Source organism: Mirounga leonina, unplaced genomic scaffold (genome assembly GCF_011800145.1).
Source record: "Mirounga leonina isolate KUSES-001 unplaced genomic scaffold, KU_Mleo_1.0 Mir_129, whole genome shotgun sequence".
NCBI lineage: Eukaryota > Metazoa > Chordata > Mammalia > Carnivora > Phocidae > Mirounga > Mirounga leonina.
Genome location: NW_023270323.1, coordinates 14,378,371 through 14,400,507, shown reverse-complemented (window position 1 = coordinate 14,400,507; position 22,137 = coordinate 14,378,371). Strand labels below are relative to the sequence as shown.

At 40.4% G+C, this 22,137-nt stretch overlaps 1 protein-coding gene across 2 annotated transcripts in view; it reads right to left on the bottom strand.

Annotated features, from left to right (window-relative positions):
* Positions 1 to 22,137, bottom strand: part of HPSE (heparanase) — a 36,333-nt gene continuing 14,196 nt past the window's right edge. Inside the window, exons 3-12 of one of the 2 annotated variants that reach the window (XM_035004626.1) lie at positions 20,282 to 20,407; positions 14,541 to 14,714; positions 12,617 to 12,785; positions 12,252 to 12,299; positions 11,214 to 11,307; positions 10,225 to 10,331; positions 8,983 to 9,097; positions 6,518 to 6,636; positions 5,549 to 5,695; positions 1 to 544 (exon numbers count right to left, since the gene is read on the bottom strand). In XM_035004626.1, coding sequence (XP_034860517.1) covers positions 385 to 544; positions 5,549 to 5,695; positions 6,518 to 6,636; positions 8,983 to 9,097; positions 10,225 to 10,331; positions 11,214 to 11,307; positions 12,252 to 12,299; positions 12,617 to 12,785; positions 14,541 to 14,714; positions 20,282 to 20,407 — 1,259 coding nt within the window. In that variant the 3' untranslated portion in view covers positions 1 to 384. The remainder of the gene's footprint in view (positions 545 to 5,548; positions 5,696 to 6,517; positions 6,637 to 8,982; positions 9,098 to 10,224; positions 10,332 to 11,213; positions 11,308 to 12,251; positions 12,300 to 12,616; positions 12,786 to 14,540; positions 14,715 to 20,281; positions 20,408 to 22,137) is intronic. The other variant, XM_035004627.1, reaches the window with a different exon arrangement.

Genomic DNA, 22,137 nt, shown 5'->3' with positions numbered 1-22,137 from the left:
TAGAATAAGGAATCCTGCAATCTTTTAATAACTGTTTTTTAAGATAAAAACAACTAAGCACTTAAAATTAATCATATAGCCTTCACTTACTTGCCTTCTGGCTGTATGGGGAGCACCCACATACCTTTTTAATAACCTTAAATAAAAATAGAACATGCAAAGCACTAAGCATAGTGTTTGGCACAAGGTATTATTAGCAGTGGTCTACTTAGAACAAAGGACCGTGCTAAATCTTGCACGGAGAGTGTCCCAGGGTCCCTGAAGCTCCCACTAGTTGATTTGTAATGTATCTGCTTGCCTTCCTATAGCTTGGGTTTTGCTTTCCTCTTATCAATAAATGTACTTGAAAAATTCAATCTCAGGGCTAGTGTATGCCTTTCATTTTCAGAGGCAAGCAGTAACTTTAGCATTTTTTATCACAAAAAATCCATATGAGAACGCTGGCAAGCCCAGAGAACTTCCTGGGCGGAGAGCTTTTTCTGTCAAAGCCGGGAGGGTGTGATCATCCACCATCTTCAGAGTTTGACCATTGAGCTGGACGGATCTGCAAAGGGGGAAGATACATCCGAGTTAGCCCAGTCATGTGTGCCCAACTTCTCTACAAAAGTTGTGATTTTTTTTTTTTTTAAGATTTTATTTATTTATTTGACAGAGAGAGACAGTGAGAGAGGGAACACAAGCAGGGGGAGTGGGAGAGGGAGAAGCAGGCTTCCCGACGAGCAGGGAGCCCAATGCAGGGCTCGATCCCAGGACCCCGGGATCATGACCGGAGCCGAAGGCAGATGCTTAACGACTGAGCCACCCAGGCGCCCCGTGATGTCTTTTTAAGACCAAAAAAATTTGTGACAGCCTATATTATATAACTTGTATTTCACTACTATATCGGGTAAATATTTGACCCAGATGATCTCTAAGCAACACTGGGAGAGCTGAGTCATTGTGACAGAGACCATATGGCCTGCAAAAGCCTGAAATACTTACTAACTGGCCCATTACAGAAAATGGAACACACATAATCTATACTAGGCACTATGATGGAGGTATAAAAAAGATAAACATGACATAACTTCTGGATTTGTGGCAATTGTATCTGTTGGTAAATCATTGGAAAAATTTTTATAAAAGGCAAATAGATATATAGAATGGAATGTAAATTTCACAAATTTAACATTAAAAATGGCAATGAAATTTCCTGCTTATAACTGTGCCCATAAACCCTCTAACTCCCCATTCCTCAGGGTGATGTACATTCATTTGCATATCTTATGTTGTTAAGATATTTTGGAAGAATATATATTGCCAGAGTGAAACAAAAATAATTCTGTTTCATTAAACCACAGATTCCAAAAAAAATGTATGTTTTCTTTGTATTCCACTGTTGGAATTCAAATTCAAAACCGAGTCAAAAAAATTCAAAAAATATTTTAAGGACAAGTGTTATTTTTGTGCATATTTATTATTATTTAAATCAAATTAATACATGCTCACAGCAATAAATCCAATATAAACAAGGGCTTATAAAGAAAACTTTTAGTCTGCTTTTAGTTCCACTGATAGTTAATTCCATAATTCTAAACGATGCTTATATCTCTATGATCTTTTTCTCAAGTGCTTTTTACATTATGAAGTTTTTACAACATGAAAAACAGTTTTATTGTTGAAAATTGGTTAATGTCAGAGTTATATGTATGTCATATACATAATACATGTATTTATGTAGATCACTTACAGGAGTGCCTTGCATATAGTAAGCACGGCAAAAGTAATATCTGTCGTCATCATTATTCTGATAAATAAATATAACAAAATAATCTGCTAATTCATCCTAACCATTTTTAATATTTTGATGTATATTCCTTCATCTCTTTTCATCTCTTTTATGTATACATGTGCATATTTTCATTTAAACAAGAACGAGCATACCGTACATGGTCTCTTAAAACTTGATTCTTTTAGGGGCGCCTGAGTGGCTCAGTCCTTAAGCGTCTGCCTTCGGCTCAGGTCATGATCCCAGGGTCCTGGGATCGAGCCCCACATCAGGCTCCCTGCTCGGCGGGAAGCCTGCTTCTCCCTCTCCCACTTCCCCTGCTTGTGTTCCCTCTCTCGCTGTGTCTCTCTGTTCTATAAATAAATAAATAAAATCTTTAAAAAAAAAAAAACTTGATTCTTTTTCCCTTAACATATCTTAACATTTGCTTACACACATCTGCATCATTTTAACAGCTGTACAGTATTCCATTGTGTGAGCATATTAGCTTAGTAATTGTCTAGTGTTAGACATTTGGTTGTTTCCAGTTTGGGATTATTTTAATTTTCATCTTTAAAGATCTCTCAAACTCTATCCTCACTAAGTGTCCATCAGCAGAAAAACTGGTTTCCATTTAACCTTGGTTAGCTGCCCAGCTCTGGGCTCTGTACCTACAGACTGAAAAAGATAACCATGATTGTGCTAGGGGCTATCAAGCCCGTCCTGCATTTGCACTCGGTCCACACGCGCATGAGTTTTGTTTTAACGCCTATATCACATCCATTTTTAGATGGGATGGGGAAGGCAAGGCCATGACCGTCATCAGGAAACCACCAACAAAAATAGGCCTTGAAAATACCTCCAAATGCCAGTAGTAAGAGCTGTTCTGCATGAATTTGAGACCCATTTTTTCAAGGGTACATAAAGAAGTTTCAGAAATGCTTTTAGGAGAGGCCACAGAGCTTAAAGGGAAATCTCCTCATTGTAAATAAATAGTGCTCTGGGTTCAGATGATGAAATATGGGCAAGATAATACCCAAGACCATCTGGCTACACTGTTCAATCAACTGTAAAAATAGCTAAATGATGCTGTCAGTACACTGAGAATAAGCTTAAAACGTGGATTATTTCTGCATTGGGCTGGGTAAATCAGGGTAAGGTTTTATTCGAGGGTAGTATCTTGTTTCATATTTTGATGTCAGTAACATGATGACAAGAAATAGAAGATAATGCTTATCAAGTTTCAGATGAAACAGAGCTGAAAGGAATTAGCAAGCAAGAGGAATCCGAATTATGGATGCTGGGCAAAATTTATCTAAGATAAGTATAAAATACTGCTTTTAAGTTAAAAATATATTCCCTCAAATATTTCCTAAACGCTTACTACACCGGACCTTCTGTAGACACTATACAAATTGTTCAATTAAAAAGTGATTTTTTTTTTTTTTAAAGATGATCATTGTTTAACCCTCTGAGGTCATTAGAATGAATAAGTGTGCAGACTGAACACTCATCAAACTTCTCTGGGATACTTTTGCAACGTTTTATTTTATTTTTTGCAACATTTTAAAAGAGAGAAAAGCGTAAGTGATGTATACTCATCAAAGAGAACTTAGGGTAATAAAACATTATCCACAATTTCACCAGTTTTCCATTATTAAGCACAAAATGTGTGATCAGAATGCAATGGGGTCTGATAAATACAGGAAAGAGAAGAATCATTGAAGAAATTGGGCATAGTAAGTCTGGAGAGAACAATCTAATTGTCCTGCAGACATTGGAGTTATTCTGGAGAAAATTAGGTATTTGGCATTGTTCCACATTAAGGGTAGCAAACTCAAGTGGCCACAAGAGCCTGTGCAGTAGGACAAGGTCACAGAGATAAGAGGGTCACAGAAGGACTAAGGAGAACCTGTCTAAAGTAAACAACCCCAATTCAACTCCATCTACTTGGGAAAACAAGCCCAGAGTTCCTAGAATATCTATTTACAAAATTTTTTTTTAAAGATTTATTTATTTATTTTAGAAAGAGAGGTGGTGGGAGAGGGATAGAGGGAGAGGGAAAGAGAGAATCCCAAGCAGACTCCCCGCTGAGCGTGGAGCCCGACGCAGGGCTCCATCTCAGGACCCTGACGCAGGGCTCCATCTCAGGACCCTGGGATCACAACCTGAGCCAAAACCAGGAGTCAGATGCTTAACTGACTGAGCTACCCAGATGCCCCTAGAATGTCTGCTTTTAAAGAAAAGCTAGAAATCCAGATATTTTCATAATTGTCAATTTTTAAAATTTAAAAAATTTAAATGTTGACAACTTAGTAAAAATAAAAATTAGCATGGAGTACATGACCATCTCCCCTACCAGAAAAAAGAGGGAAAAAAAGCCCTCTAAACCCACTTGAGCACAGGCATGAGGCATAGTTTCTGACTTCTGCTGTCGAGGACAGAACTAAAAACAGCAGATGAAAGGCAGAGAGAGACGTTCCCCTTGCCAGAGAGGACGGCTGCTGGGAGAGCGGCCACATCCAACCAAGGAGGAATCAGGCAGAGCTGAGTGGCCTAAACTCCCCATCTAAGGATGGACTAAAATATCTCCTAACACTCCTCCAACTCTACAACTATTATTCCGTGACTTCAGAAAAGCTTTTCCCTTGTCAGCATCAGACACAAATATCAGCATCAGACACAAAAATACCCATTTCAAAGTCAGAACCCAAGTAGAAAAAAAGTATCTGTTAACCAAATATGCATTATTTACATTAGGGGAGGAAAAAAGGTTTAAACAGCAGGAAAATGGGTAAGTAAATCATGGTATTTTATAAAACATGCAGCCCATTAAAAATGTCTACACAGGCTGTGTATGGAAGAACATTTGTGGGTGTCCCCTCTTTCCCATTAGAGGCTGTATGGTCACAGATGTAGTAAAATAAAGCATAGGGAAAAAATAAGGAATGGTATCCAATGTTACTGATGTTTGTCTACGGGATATAGGTCTTTGGGGAAAGCAAGCTTACTGTCCCTTCTCAGGTTCTGATGCTAATTATCACTGAAAACATCACTCATATAGCATTTGCAAAGATGGGAGGAGATGGTGAGAATTTTGTAAACTCTTAATTTTTTATGCTCCAATGTGAGAAAATCATGATGAAAAGAGCTCCTTCCAACACACATTGGACAGAATCTTACAATGTTTGTGTGCCTGACTCTTCCAGGCTCATGGTCATTTTGGGTGTTCTGCTGAATACGGTCTTTTATAAGACATATCCAATGACTGGCTTTTAAAACTAAAATGTGTTACAACCAGCTTCAAATAACCCACCTAAAAGCTACACTTCTGGACGTATTTTTTTTTTCTTACTCTAACCAAATGAAAACACTACTTTAACACTGTGGGAGAATCACACTCAGCTCACAGGGTGTAATATGTACAACAACCCCCATGCCCTTAATACCAATTATACATAGGTATGTTTGCTTCAGTGACTATGTTACCAAGAATTATAAGTTTCTGTAGAGCAAATAATCTACATGCCTTGAGGGCATCTTGACATATCAAATTGTTTTGAAATGCAAACTATTCCCTACAATAACTGCTGACTTGTGTTCATGTCCTTCTGCTTTGGACTCTGGGTGAGTTTTACCTATATTGATAAATATTCATATATAAACTTCCTGAATATTAGGAATTGTTAGAACTTGTAATAGTTGACTTTTTTTTTTTTTTGCTCTCTAGCAACACTCTCTTTTCTGATAAATACCAATCAATTTGGCGAAAGTTTGAAATGAAAAAGGAAAATTACTCACTTGGAAAGTAATCCATCAGGCCCTAAAGGTTTTATGAGGTATTTGTCCACTTGTTTGTTAAATAGATGATAGGGCAACCGCAGGCGTTTGGTGACGTTATGGAGGTTTAAGGCGTACAAAGTTAGATCTCCTTCTTTATACCTTGGGCTAAAAGCAAATAGATTAACTCCATAAAAATATTTATCTAATGTAAGCAATTAAAAACTCAATTACAAACATAATCATGGATACTAAGTATTAGTATGTGTAATGATGCTGGGCCTTCTTTTTATCCTCCTTTCGTGATTACAGTAGATAGCTGATGTGGTCCTATTTGAAAAAACTATTGCTCCTCACACTACCATTTTCTGGGTGAGGGCATTCTGAGATTTTTGCTGCTTTGCCAGGCTGAGCTGCTAGGAAGCTGGTCAGCCCAACCCTGTTCAAACATAGGAAGGTTAAATAATAAAAAGCGAATTTTGTGGGTTCCTAGGAATTCAAATTATAAACCATGTAAACAGGAGCTTTTCCTAGCCTTATGAAAAAACTAAAACAAATAAGAAAATTAGATCTATGGACACTTTTCAGAATTTCCATCCAAACCATTCTCCTACTTCCTAGTGGGTGCTCAGTATTTCAAGAGTTCCCACTCACCAGAAATCATGGTTGTCTTTATTTTGACTAGAATTATTATTTTATTATTTTTTTTAAGATTTTATTTATTTATTTATTAGAGAGTGAGCGAGAGAGAAACAGCATGAGAGGGGAGAAGGTCAGAGGGAGAAGCAGGCTCCCCGCTGAGCCGGGAGCCTGATGTGGGGCTTGATCCCAGGACCCTGGGATCATGACCTGAGCCGAAGGCAGTCGCTTAACCAACTGAGCCACCCAGGCGCCCGATTGACTAGAATTATTATTTTAGTATCATCCTATCAGGAAGAGCATATTACTGATTAAACTTGTTGCCTGGGAAAGGGCGTCTCACACACTTACTGGTTGACGTTCGTACAATGAAGGTACACTCGGAGTTTACTTCCGTCTGGACCTTTCACACTTGCCATAAACACACGGGTGCCCACCAATTTCTTGAACAGAAGAGATAGCCAGTAATCCTAGTTGTGGTGGTTGGGGAGAGAAGGAACAAAAATAGATCTTTTTTTTTTAAGATTTTACTTATTTATTTGTCAGAGAGAGGGGTGGAAAGCACAAGCAGGGGGAGCGGCAGGCAGAGGGAGAAGCAGACTCCCCACCGAGCAGGGAGCCCGATGCGGGACTCGATCTCAGGACCCTGGGATCATGACCTGAGCCGAAGGCAGACGCTTAACGACTGAGCCACCCAGGCATCCCCAAAAATAGATCTTCACTTATTTCTTTAACAAAAACAGCAAGAGCAAATAGTCAATCCTACAAAGGCAGTGACTGTTATTCTAGAATATTTAAATGGCCTACATCTTTTGATCCATGTTCCCACCGTGAATCTGAGAGCAATTTCTTGTTTGCTGCTTTTTATTATTGGAGGACTATATTTGCAAAATTCAGAGGGCCATGACCACTAGGAGATATATCTCAAGAATGTAATTCATTGCTGAGAGAGTTTAAATATCCTTTATTGTCTATCATCCAAGAATTCGAAGCAAAGCTCAAAGCAGAACTTTTAGATATGCACATGTACACACTCACACACACACAAAAGCAAGTCTTACAATAAAACTTCTACCAGTTTAAGAGATTAAAATAATTTCTTTTTTTAAAGATTTTTAAAAGTTTTTAAGTAATCTTTACACTTAACAGGGGGCTCGAACCCACAACCACGAGATCGAGAGTCGCCCACTCCACCAACTGAGTCAGCCAGGTGCCCCTAAAATAATTTATTTTAGAACCTTATAACCCCCCTTCCTGAATAAAGTAGTGGATTAGGCAATGGTCATTACTAGCTATCAAGGTAAAAAAAAAAAGAGAGAGAGAGACAACCAGACATTATATGCCTCTTGTTGGAAGCATGTGACATCTCCTATAAATAATTATTGCAAAACAAAACACAAAACAAAAATCTAAATAAGCTTAAGCTTCTAGGTCTAACTGCCAGTTTACAAGAAACAGAGGAACATGCTAAAGGATAGCACAGGAATGAATTTAGCAAAATCCAGAACATGGGAAACACTATAGAACAAATTACCTGCTTTCTTTAATTAATAAATTCCACGGGACAAAAAGGGGGTGGGAGGGGAAACTTCAAGATTAATAGATTTAAGAGATATTTCACCCAAATGCAATATATGGATCTTGCTTGTATTCTGATGTGAACAAGCAAACTATTAAAAACATGTGAGACAATAAGGAAAATGTGGAACACCCACTGACGCAACATCTGATGATATGGAGGAATTACTGTCAGTATTTTACAGTATAATAATATTTAGTGTTTGTATAAAGGAGATACATCCTGACTTACTTACTTAGGTGATACGGTGCTACAGCTGAGATCTGCTTCAAAGGAATCCAGTGGGTGGGAGGTGAGGAGTGGGGAGGACTAGAGAGTAAACAGAAGTGGGGATTTATATGCTTTTCTCTCTACTTTGAAATTTTCCATAATAAAAAGTGTTTTTTTTTTTTCAAAGAGCCCTACTCAGTGTATACCCCAACTCTTCCCTCCTCAGCTGAGGAAATGTAGACCCAACAGGGCAAACACGTTTTGTTTCTCTGTTTACATTCAAATTTTTCACTGGAGAGAAGAGTAGAATCAATTAAGCATTTATAAAGGAGATCTAACTTCAGTGTGGTTTGGTGACTGAGTGGAAAGCATTCAGGCCTCGGAGCCGGGATCTGTATGGGATTCTAGAATAACATGGAACAGCTGTGTGACTTCCCTTACCCAACCTTGTTTCTGTTTGAACGTCCTCATCTGAAAAATGGATCAAAGACACTGCCTTGCCAGCTTCCAGGATGGTTATGCAAATCCAGTAAGAAAAGACCTGTAGGGGTGCTTGGGTGACTCATTCAGTTGGGCTTCCGACTCTTGATTTCAGCTCAGGTCATGATCTGAGGGTCGTGAGATCAAGCCCTGCCTCGGCTCCTCGCTCAGCATGGAGCCTGCCTAAGATTCTCTCTCCCCCTCTCTCTCTGCTCTTCCCTCCCCCACCCCCACGTTCGCTCCCTCTCAAATAAATAAATAAAATCTTTAAGAAAATTAAATTAAATTAAATGTAAAAACCCCATACTACGTTCCAAGTGGCCCACATTGAAAACATTATTCTGCTTCTCAATTTCTTCTCTTGGGACACAAAAATATTAAAATGAATGGTCTCTAAGGTTTCTTCCAATTCATCATTCCACAGATTGGCTGCCTACTGAGAGTACTGAATTTCCTGAGAGGATTGACTCTTCATAGGAGCTTGGTACAAGGGGCACTCAGTATACTCCCGTCTCCTCACAGCAATGGGAAAATAACGATCACTTACAGGTAGAGGTTTGAAGTTTTCATCCACTAAGTGGTAGTTTCCGGCTCCGAAGAGCACTTGCCTCATCACCACTTCTATGCCCATTCTGGCCGACAGGCCCAATTTATCCAGCCACCTGGAATACAGTGAGGCTCAGCTCTCTTCAGGTTTGGAAAACAAAAAAAACTCAATTCTAATTACACACTATTCTGAATGATTCATCTATGTGGGAGGAATTGACAGGAAACCAGAAAAGTGGTATTAATTATAAATAAGCCAATCAAATGAAATGGGGACTATCCTTCCCTTCACATGTTCCCACACTTGAGCATGATAATAAATCATAGAATACTATTAAGATGCCATAGGAGTTCCTTTCAGGGTAAGAAAACTTCTACAAAGCAGAGTAGACAAATTTGCACCCTACAGGCACTCACTCTCCATCTTGCTGGATACCTTCCCCACCTCCCCACCCCCAGGCCCATGTGAGGAAGAAAAGGGTGAAGAAGAAAAGGCAGCTTGTAGTCACCAGTAGTAAAATGTGAAGTAAGTAGAATCACACCTCAACTTTCATGGCTATCTCCCTGCACCCCGTCCATCTTTGGCTAATGGCAAGACAAACATCTTTATTCTTAACTCTCCTCCTCATGCCCCCATGAGCAAAAAGGATTTGTTCTTTATTCTGGATTTACAAGAATGAGGGTAGGAGGGGAAAGAGAATTAAGTCCCAGTGTGAGGATACAGAACTATAGATTAAGAGTGTTAACGGAGTTACGGAATATAAGTAAACCAGTTGCTTAAAGCAATCAAGTTTGTGGTGGCTGGATGATGAGGGTGATTTAGTAAGTCTTTAAACTCATTGGTAGCTCCTCTGATGTGACCTCACGCTCTAAACTCCTTGGGAATCTATGAATAGAGCTTTATGTACACTAAGGATCCTTCTCAGACTCAAACCTCTAGATGCACTCATTTACGATCTCTCTCAGAAGAAGGAATCCTTGGCATATTTATGGGCCAAAACTAAGGAAAAGCACTTCTAAAGCAATTATTCATACAGTGATTAATTTGGAACACTCATTAAAGATGTCCAACAAACTTTAGTAAAACATGTTCTTGCAAAATCTGGCATGCATTTTGGGTCTCAGCCATAGAAACCATCTTTGATCAGCTTTTGGGCTGATGAACTGTCTCAATAGAAGCCGTTTAATAAAAGGACAGGAGAATGTTGCAGCCTGATCCCCAAGGCAATGCTGCTTCACTCACATAAAGCCAGCCGCAAAGGTGTTGGACAGCAAGGGTGCTCCACCCCCATACGCAGAGCTCGTTTCTCCTAACCAAACCTTCTTGTGGGGTCTGGTCTCCTCGACAACCTATGCAACAGGAGAGTCCCTGTTAATTTGCAAACAAGCTGACCAGCTATGGTATTGAAGATTAATGACATTCAAAACCTTGTATTCCCAGACCGATTTGTCCAATATAGTTACAAAATATGTCTGTGGTCATTTAGGTCTTGGGCAATTAACTTTTATTGGAATTCTAAGTGTGGAAGGAACTTAAGTCATCCCCTTCCTATGGCCTTGGAAAGTTAATGCTACCAAAAGGCTATTGGAAGTATTTTGAATTTTTTATCGATACACATGAATAAGACCTGATGCTGAGGGGGACTGAAGTGAGTAAGTGCCTGTTATCTAAAGAAAAACACATAAATGTATAGACATATAGAATTTAGAATTAGCTAGACTGCAAAAATAAAAACTCTGGATTTACAAAAGTCCCTCCTTATCCATGGTTTTGCCTTCTGCAGTACCAGTTACCTGCGGTTAACTGTGGTCTGGAAGCAGATGATTCTCCTTCTGACCTATCTTCATTAGGTCACTAATAGCCTAATGCCACGTCACAACACATATGTCATTCCCCCCACTTCATCTGGTCACATATGCATTATACCATCTCACATCATCACAAGAAGAGTGAGTGCAGTCCAGTAAGGTATTTTGAGAGAGAGACCACATTCACCTAACTATTATTATAGTACACTGTTATAATTGTTCTATTTTATACTATCGTTGTTAATCTCTTTCTGTGCCTAATTTATAAATTAAACTTTATCACAGGAATGTATGTATAGGAAAAAGTATATATATAGGGTTTGATATTATCTGTGGTTCCAAGCATCCACTGAGGGTCTTGGACCATATCCCCTAGAAAGAAAGGGGACCTCTCTCCATTAGGAAAAAAAAAAAGACTATTACCTGAAAAATTTTTTGCACAGATGAAGTAAAAGTGTCCAACACATCAGGGTTTAGGAAATCTTCTTTGGTAGCAATTCGTCCATTCAAGTAGTAGCTAAATTATTCAGAAAATATTCAGAAAAAAATAGCGAACTGTGCTTTCTGCTTTTAAGTTAATTGGCCACCTTGCTCTCCTTTCTACCTCTTCCCACCCCTCTGTTATATTAAAAAAAAAAAAAAAAGGCAGAAGTTCTAGCAAGAAGAGACAAAGATGGAAGAGGATCAGTTATTCTGTCTTCTTTTTTAAAGATTTTATTTATTTATTTGACAGAGAGAGAGAGCCCAAGCAGGGGGAGCGGCAGGCAGAGGCAGAAGCAGGCTCCCTGCTGAGCAGAGAGCCAGCCATGGGACTCACAAGGCCGTGGGACTCAATCCCAGGACCCCGGGATCATGACCTGAGCCGAAGGCAGACGCTTAACTGACTGAGCCTCCCAGGCATCCCTCAGTTACTGTGTCTTGAAAAGACATAGTCAGAAGTGCAGGTACTGGGGCGCCTGGGTGGCTCAGTCGTTAAGTGTCTGCCTTCGGCTCAGGTCATGATCCCAGGGTCCTGGGATCGAGCCCCACATCGAGCCCCACATCGGGCTCCCTGCTCAGCGGGAAGCCTGCTTCTCCCTCTCCCACTCCCCCTGCTTGTGTTCCCTCTCTCGCTGTCTCTCTCTGTCAAAAAATAAATAAAATCTTTAAAAAAAAAAAAAAGTGCAGGTACTTAGAGGTTACCTGGTCTTTGGCAAGCATATTGATTTTAGCTACTTATCTACTCCACGATTTAAATGATAGCGTGCCTTGATCTTATAGAAACTACCACATCATTTAAAATAAAGTTTAAGTGTTTGTTTTATTAATATTAAAAGTCCAGTACACTGCTGCTTGAGATACTATTTGTTTCTTATTTGAACTATGTCAATTAGTAGTTGAATGGAAATGATTTTTTGAAAGCTAAGTAGTAAGGAAAACTAGCACTAGTTTCTTAGTACAAAGAGCAGGAGACATACTTACTGGTGCCATGTAAGTGAATCAATCACTTCACCCCCAGCCTTCAGGAAACTAGAAAAAAAAATCTGTTATGATCTTTACTTAATCCTCATACGCACAATATATGCACGGGAGTTCTATTGCCTAGAAATGGGCTGCTTACTGCCTTAGCATCAGGCAAACACAAACTTCCTAATTCTGATACAAATTATATTGTAGGTTCCATTGGCCCCAGATCCTTGGTATTCTGAACCAGTCAGCATTTGCTCTTTTGGTAAAACATATGCTTAGGTAGCAAATGGTTTAATAACAGGTGGACCATTGAGAATTCTCCACCAGAGAGAAGTATTCTTTTTAAGAAAAGTGGTTCTGCTTTTTCTAGTTCCTACCTTCTCAGTATCTTGAGAGTCTTTCCTCGAGGTTGGCCAACATCAGGACCATAGAGATTCGCAGTTTTGAAAGTGGTTTTTCCTAGAAGTTTATGCAACTTGACAAAATCTTCTCCTAACTGCAATCCATTGATGAAAATACCAGCCTTCTTACGGAAACTGTTAGGTTCTGAAAGACAGCAGTTCTGAAGGTAGTCACGCACCTAGAAATTTTGTATTTGAAAGCAAACTTAAAAGCAGCATATAAAAGCAAGAAAATATTTCCCAGTTACAAAAACTTAGAATTCAGAGGCAAGAAAAGGAAAAGCCCTCACTATGAAGAAGTTATTTCAGTTAAACAGAAATGTAAATGGCGTAACTAAAGTGTAGGGGGTATTACAATGATTTGAAGTTAATAATGGGGATATTAAACTAATGGATATTTGAGGAATAGTCTATATCCAGTATTTAATAAACTGATTTACTTAAAAAGGACAAAAAGTTTGGGTGGGAGGGGAAGACACTGAAAAACCGATTTCTACGATGCCATTAAAAGCCTTATTGAGACTGTTTATTCACAAATTATCTGTGCAGGTGAGCCTGGAAGTAGCCATGCCGAAGACATGGGAGGGAGGCACAGAAGTGTTCAATCTACTTCCCCAAACACCTTGCCCAGGCTCTCCCTTGCTCCCTTCTCCTTCTTTCTGGAAAGCAGACCTCTCCTTTGCAAAAGGGGGCCCGAGGAGGAGGGAAACAGGATGGCATGGCTCTGTTATCTTTCTCCGAAGAGCAGAAGGAGCTGGGGATGGGTACAGCAGAAAAGTAGGGAGGGAGGGATATATAGAGATGGGTAAGAACGGGTTCAGATGATCCATTCTTCATGTGGTTGCCATTAAAGTTGTTCAGCATCGAGCCAAGGTATGGTTCCCTCTGCCCCCATACTGCGCTCTGTGCTTCAATTGCCAGTCACCCTTAGCAACCTCATCCCCAGATCTGCCTCTAGACATTACTGGAATACATGGCACCATATACATGTATCTTATTTCTTCGCTTGCTTTCTTGTCGGTCTGGCTCCCTTCCTCTAGAATGGAACTCCCAAGAAAGCAGGGACCTTGCTCTGGAGTCAGACTACCTGGGTTCAAATCCCAAGTCCTCCACTTGGTAGCCCAGCATCACACAGCTATTTAACTAACTTCTTTGTGCCTCTTTTGTCTTCCTTAGAAGGAAGGTCATAATTGTATCCGCCCCAGTGTGGTTATAAAGAGAAAATAATACTTATGGAATGCTCAGAACAGTGCCTGGAATGTAGTATGTGCCCATCATATTACTACACCTCATTGCCCATTTTAGTTTCGGTTCTATTGGCTCATGTGTGGAAAAAGCTCTATAAATATGCTTAAATGAATGTGGCTAATCATTAGTACTTTAGTTAGAATTTACAAGTTCTTTGCCAAAAAGTGAAGAAGGAAATCATTAGGAGCTGGCCCTGGGTAGTATTCTACACTAAGAACTTCTTGCTTAAGCGTATCGTGATGGTTGGGGGATGGAGTTGCTGAAATTAACCGACAAGTTGAGAAACAGAGAAAGACATGAAAGGGCAAAAGCAAAAGTGCCTGCTTCCCAGTGTTGCTGAGTCCAGCCCGCCAACCGTAATAGGTTTAAGCAATCCTGAAAATGTCAAGTGAGCCCAGGAGCTGTGGAAGTGTCTGGGTCCAACCAGTTGTCTTCAGCTCAAGTGTAACATAAACTAGGATTCACAATAGGTCCTAGGATATACAAAGGAGTGTTCTGACATAAGCAATTCCAAAAGTTGCACTGTTGAGCACTGGTACAAGTATGCTGAGCCAAAAGTATATTTGCTAATATTAAAAAGAATGTCATAAACAGTTACAACTAATGCCAAAGGGGAATCTCCTTACTAATGAAATGTCTCAGGGGCACTTACCATTGCCTAGTTCCCAAGAAATGTTATAATTCTTGGAAGAGCAATAGTCCAGGAGCAACTGAGCGTTAGAACTGTTCCACTGCAAATCTGCTGATCGTAGTAAGGCATTTAGCCCAAAGATCAAGTCCAGTCCTGAGCAATTTGCAAAAGTATACAGCATATCCACAGAGCTTTCTAAAAGAAAAATGTTGCAATTTAATGGCTAGGTCAGCACCACATAATGAAGGCCTCCAGATTTGTTCTCCAACGGATTACTATTTTCGTTGTTAAACTGAAGGAATTACAGTCCTAATGAGTGACTATAATTAGACAGGCAAATTAAAACATTAAAACATTAAAAATTAATAGGACTTCATTTACTTCAGCTGTTGATTCAGCTTTCCACGCTGAACCACGTAAAGAACGAGAAGCTTTGGTCTGGCACTCTGGTTTCGTTCAAATGGCCTCAGGGGAATTCACGCCCAGGTCACACTGTCATTAGTCAACAGAAGCCACACTCTTCATAATTGAAACATCTCTGCTCACAAACTCAGTCACAGAATATTTTTGGTAAATTTCATTCTATTTAAAACAATTTTTGGGAAAATTCACGTATAGGGTTTGTTAATTTTAAATAAGTAAAATTTGACATTAAAAAATTGGCCTAAGGCTATAGATCTGTGGTTTCCAAACTACGTGCCAAGACATCCTGGCAAGCCTCAAGAAATTCGCCACCTTGTTGTGAGATTTAGCAAAGGAAAATATAGACAACTAGTTAAGTTTGGACTTCAGATAAATGAGGAATAATTTTTTATTGCATGTCTATGCAATATTTGAGAAATACTTACAGTAAAAAAAAATTAGTTTATCTGAAATTCAAACTCAGCCAAGCAACCCTATTCACACAGGCACTACAGGATCCTTTAGATTTGCAAGGGAAATATCAACTCTGTTGGACGTGACAAGAACTATTACTAGTAAGTTTTTGGACTTAACTTAATAATTGAAACTCTTAGGTATTTACTTGGGGCTAGGTAAGATAAATTTAAAATTAAAACAATTGGGGCGCGTGGGTGGCTCAGTCGTTAAGCGTCAGCCTTCGGCTCAGGTCATGGTCCCAGGGTCCTGGGATCGAGCCCCACATCGGGCTCCCTGCTCGGCGGGAAGCCTGCTTCTCCCTCTCCTGCTCCCCCTGCTTGTGTTCCCTCTCTCGCTGTGTCTCTCTCTGTGTCAAATAAATAAACAAAATCTTCAAAAAAAAAAAAAAATTAAAACAATTTAAACAATTACTGAGTCACTTAAGTGCCATAAAGGTCTGGGAACTTTTGAACTCAGCTTCTCTAACCATCAGCTAGTCCAAAATCACTTCTTGAGAGTAGCGACAATGTCAGTGTGAATATCATCTTCAAGTCAGGTATCGAATGCATAATGTCTGTAATTTTCATATATATTTAGAGTGGTTGAATAGAAATTCACTCTTGAACTTTCCTAGTTTAAAAAATTCTAAGTGAGGGCGCCTGGGTGGCTCATTTGGTTAAGCGACTGCCTTCGGCTCAGGTCATGATCCTGGAGTCCCTGGATCGAGTCCCGCATCGGGCTCCCTGCTCGGCAGGGAGTCTGCTTCTCCCTCTGACCCTCCCCCCTCTCATGTGCTCTCTCTCATTCTCTCTCTCTCAAATAAATAAATAAAATCTTTAAAAAAAAAAAATGGGGGCACCTGGGTGGCTCAGTTGGTTAAGCGACTGCCTTCAGCTCAGGTCATGATCCTGGAGTCCCGGGATCGAGTCCCGCGTCGGGCTCCCTGCTCGGCGGGGAGTCTGCTTCTCCCTCTGACCTTCCCGCCTCTCATGTGCTCTCTCTCTCAAATAAATAAATAAAATCTTTAAAAAAAAAAATTCTAAGTGAATTACTGGGTGAGCATAGCAGAGAAACCCTCAATTTAATATTGTCGGTAAAGGCTGAGGGGCAGGAACGTCTCTCGGGAGTTGTTTGAGGTGTTTTGGGCATTGGCTGTGTCATGCACGGCTGCAGAGCTGCCATCTATCATCAGGGAGTTATGGGCAGCAGGGGTGGAAAAGCTCTCTGGAAAAGCCCAGCATTCCACTGGATCCTGAGCCACAGTTTGGGATGGCATAGAGCCTTGGGGATTGTTGAGTTCTCCCCAAACCTCCACCCTCATGTTTCCATGAGGAAGCTGACACCCAAGGAAATGAAGTGCTTTGGCCAGTACGGCATAGCTACTTGGTGACAGTGCCATTACTAGGGCCTGTTGTTAAAGGGGTGACTCCAATGTCTTAGTCACAGCTCCATGTTAGACATACATATTGGAAAACCACGCTGTAGAAAGTTTCCTGGATCAGAAATCCTAAGACCTGAGCTCCAGGACCCAGTCTCCCACTTATAGACTGTGAGTGAGGTGACCGCTTTACCTGGCATGAGCCTCAGCTATGGATCCACGATCCTAGAATTTGCACCATCATGTGCCTACTCACAAAACCGAGGTTGAAATGACATACGTGAAAACCCTTTGTAAACCATAAAAAGCCTTTATAGGTATCAGGCACTGCCACCACCTCGTCCCTCAATGGCATTTTCAAAAAAACCTAGAACGCTTGCATTTCAGAGTATTTATTCAACTCATACTTGATTCTTTGTCTGTTTCATTTTTCCAAATGCACTTGGAATTTATATAGCTTAACATTCTATTATATGTTTCCTACAACATAATAGTAACATCTCCTAGAATAAGGGCTGTATATTACTGAGTTAGAATCTACTCTTAAAAAAAAAAAAAAAAAAAAAACCCAGTCAGCCTACTCTGTCCTCAAAATAAGAACAATAAGAAAACTCACAGCTAAGGGGTGCCTGGGTGGCTCAGTCGGTTAAGCGTCTGCTTTCGGTTCAGGTCATGATCTCAGGGTCCTGAGATCGAGTCCCGCATCAGGCCCTTGCTCAGTGGGGACCCTACTTCTCCCTCTGCCTGTCACTCCCCCTGCTTGTGCTTGCTCTCTCCCTCTCTCTGACAAATAAATAAAATTAAAAAGAAAACAAAAGAAAGGGGCGCCTGGGGGTCTCAGTCGTTAAGCGTCTGCCTTTGGCTCAGGTCATGATCCCAGGGTCCTGGGATCGAGCCCTGCATCCGGCTCCCTGCTTGGCGGGAAGCCTGCTTCTCCCTCTCCCACTCCCCCTGCTTGTGTTCCCTCTCTCGCTGTGTCTCTCTCTGTCAAATAAATAAATAAAATCTTTAAAAAAAAAAAAAAAGAAAACTCACAGCTAAGTATCCAATTCCCAATCAATACCCTTATTCTACGAGAGGGTGGAAAGATCCCCAGGGCCAGATAATCTAAATGACACACTAGAATCAGCACTGATTCTTTCTCTGGCCTTATGCCATGTCTGTTTACATAAGGGTGTCCATTTCCAGTGTGGGACTGGGTGATGGAGGGGGAGGACTCAGGTGATGAGGAAGAGAGGTGGAGAAGGACGGAGAGCAAAGAATTAGCTCATTAAGTAGAACTATTTGCATAAGGAAGTTCTTTTTGCAGTCACACCCGGAATTATATCTGTAACATTGCTTCCTCTACCTGCCTAAACAGGCTTACAGTTTGTAGTCTCATGACAAATGTTTTTGTCATCTTCTACTTAAGCGAAACCCACCATCCAATGGGTCCTGTAATTGGAAAACTTGCCTGTATCTTCTAGGACACCTGTGTTAAGGGTGTGGGCCACTGACTAAGCAATCAGTCGGTGCCATGATAGACACATTAAAGGACTGTCCTTGCCACCATAGACTTTTGCTATCTCTTCCCTTGGCCAATGCCAGCCCAAGTTCCTCAGGCATCACCAACCTCAGCCATCAGTGCAGAACAATGTGTGGAAACACCTATAGGCTTCTGAGATACTTCCTACTATAATGAGTTGGTGCCCAGACTAAACGCAGTGCATTCCTATCTGTATGTTTCTAAGACATGCATGTTAAAACAAAGAATTTCAAACCAGGAGTCAAATGTTTCCAGATGCAAATAAACTATCCGTATTTGTTAAATATTTTAGCCAATAGGGTGGCTGCAGTTACAATGACCTAGTTACATAGTTAGTGAAGGAACTTTCTTCTGGTGGAGGAACTATGAAGGTCCTAGTCCCAGAGGCAGGGAAAGATGGTGGAAACCTACCATCTTGATTCCAGAAAGATTGTGTGAGGTAGGAAACTGGTATAAACTGGTATAATGTTTAATATGAGGCAAAATAAAGTAGAAATCAATAGATTACCTAATACCATGGAGTCTTCTCTTAGCAGACCTATATCATATTGATTTATTATAGGTGAGACCTACTGCTATGGGTCTCTTGTACTCTTGTCATTCCCTTCCTGGGATTGAGATGGCCCTGCGTTATGTCAAATTCCATTCAACCATAGATCATGTTATTAAAGTGTCAGAGTTGTTCCCCTACCCCCTTTAAAATGCAGTAAATAATTTAGAGGACTGCATTATCTATTAACATGTAAACTATTTTCTGATTTCTTATGTGTCACATCTTTTCTGTACCTTAGAAATAAAAAATATAAAAATAAAAATCCATTGGATACATTGACATCCAGATAATATCCAGTAAAATCTTTCAAAGATAAGTGATCTACTTCTAGTAATGTTCTCTTAGAAATGCCGAGTGACCCAAATTAACTACAAGATAATTTATTTTTCAAAAATCAAAAGACAGTTGTAGAGTATCTGAGCAGGTTATTCCCTTAACTGAGATCTGGGGCAACATCATCCCTTAGTTGGGTCTAAAACATCAACTTTCTTTTTTTTTTTTAGATTTTATTTATTTATTTGACACAGAGAGAGAGAGCACAAGTAGGCAGAGCAGCAGGCAGAGGGAGAGGGAGAAGCAGGCTCTCCGCTGAGCAGGGAGCCCGATGTGGGGCTCGATCCCAGGACCCTGGGATCACGACCCGAGCTGAAGGCAGCCGCTTAACCGACTGAGCCACCCAGGCGCTCCTAAAACATCAACTTTCAGATAAAAATATTTTTCATAGTTAAATGAGGACGGCTTGTTTCAGTTGTTTTAAAGCCCTGCATGACAACATCTTCCCATTTTGAAGACTGGATAACTGTTTCAGTGAATGGAAATAAATTCCTGGTTCGTCGAGCTAGTTCTATGTCTGCAAAGCCACAGAGGAAAGAAAAAGAGAGAGCTGCTTGATGGCCAACACTGTCTGGCATGACTCAGGCTTCCACTGCCTAATGGTACACCAACTCATAATTTAGGGGTTGCTTCTGGGAGGAGAGATGGAATGGATGACGAGGTGTGAATGGTTTTCACATCTTGCTCTTTTTTTTCCCCTAAAGATTTATTTTTAAGTAATCTGTACACCTAGCATGGGGCTCGAACCCTCAACCCCGAGATCAAGAGTCGTAGGCTCTACTGACTGAACTAGTCAAGCGCCCCCATTGTTTACTCTTCATACTTTTGTACTTCACTTTTACACAAGGACTGTATCTGTGTCTTCCTTGACTTCCTAGTTCTTCAGAGCAGTAAAGGTCATTATTAGCTCGTGAATGATTTCTAGATTTCACTTCATGGCTAGTAGGCAAAGTCAGGTGAAGAAATGAGAAAAAAAAAAAAAAACAAAACCAGAAGTTTTAGGTTCCATTAACTCTTAACACAACTGCTATAGGGCTTACATGGTTCAAGCCCAAGTTCAAGCTATCCATGTATTTTGGGGGCTGGGACACCAGCAGGTGCCTTTCATCTCTTACTTGAGTAAGTGCTGTTCTTGAACTTTTTCTGATACTGTTCTCTGAGCAGCAATTGTTCCTGGAAGGGCCATTCCAACTGTAACCTCTTCTCTACATCAGAAGGGATGGATCCAGATTTGCACATATCTGCAAATGGAAGAAATAATTTAGAGGATCTATTTTCACAGTGGTAAGGTTGAAATCCCATACATTTATTTCATTACCTATTTATGTGCCTAAAGCAGTATAATTACATTTCTGGTATGAGATCAGAGAAAGATATATTCTGTTACACACGTCAAATTTGTTGGCTAACCAATCACCACACAAAAAACCACCAAAGGGCAGGTTTCCTAAGAAATACTGGACATACCCTGGACACAGATACATTGGACATGACTTCAGTTTATTTAACAATTCAGAAGGCTCCTCAGAAACTTCAAATTGCTAGAGAACCCCACCGAAGAAAACATAGTTCAATTCTCTTAAGATTCACTTTCAAAATACACAGGAGTTTGTTTCGCTGGACTCTATCTGCTTTGGGTTGATTTCCTCTTGCCATAATGATGGGACAGGAAATGTTGACTTTTTTTTTTTCCTTCAAATACGATATCCTCAAAGCTTCTGAGACCACCACATGGGCAATTGGAAAAGTCAACCACTATGCTGTCAGGCAGACCAGACTTCTTTATCACAAGGGCAGCAGAGTTGTTGGGCGCTGGCTGCCAGGGCGTGCTGACCCGCTAACAACTTCCTTTCTGGGAAGCTGCACATTCTGGCTTTCTGGCAGCCGGTGCCTCATCCATCCCTGTGCTCAAAAAGGATGTTTGAGAGGCACTTGACACCTCCTATCTCCCACCACATATACACACAGGATGAGGAAAACTGATGAGCAAAGGAGAGTTTCTGGTCTGAACTTAAGAGACCTTTCAAACACACATGACCGATGGGAATGGTCAAGTCTAAGCATAAATGATTCCAATATGTCACTTTAAGAGAATTCTCCTGCTTTTTTCCATTTTTTTCTAATTACTCTTCTATCAATTTTGGCCCAATTACTGATTAACTGTTCTGGACACTTCCTACCTGAAGAAAATAGAAGGAAAATATGTAATATATGAAATAATGAAATATTATTCACTAATATATGCATGATGCATACATTATTATAATTCAACTATATATACACCGTATTTTTCATAATTGTTAGAATAATGATTTAACTTCCATTTGATGTCTGTAAAGTACTTATGAAAGACATAGGGCAAATCCTCGTCACTCCCTAAGGCAGGTTTCTCAGGGGGAGCCAACAGACTTCCAAATATCAGAATCACCTGAGGAGCTTGCTAAGCTCGTAATCTAAGGTTGGAACACAGAATCCAAATATTCAAACTCACCCCAGGTGACTACGGGTAGTCAATAAAGTTTGACAGTCACTGCCCAATAAATCAAATCTTAAAATCCAGTCTAAGAAGCAGAGCATATCTCCACACCCTCTTGGTGTACCTTCTATTCACATTCTATTTTCAGAATAAATGGGTTGCAATCCATTGCTTGTGTCTTCGGCTGGAAATACTCTTTTCAGTTTGACACATTTCTGCCCACACGCTCCCACTAAGCAGCTGTGTCCTTCAGCTACAATCATTGTTCTATTTACAGCACAATTAACTCTCAGTTACGCCCAGCACAATTTTTTGTGTGAGGTCTCACATTCCTGAAAACATTGGGAGGAGGACACCTGCCCCCTACTTCCTCCTTTTGTGAGAGTGCCTCCATCGGGCAGCCGGGAGCCCTCGGTTTCTTACTGTTAGATGGCAGCCAGAACACTTCTCTGAGAATGCTCAAGACTGACTCAAGTGAATTAAAACATATTGTGA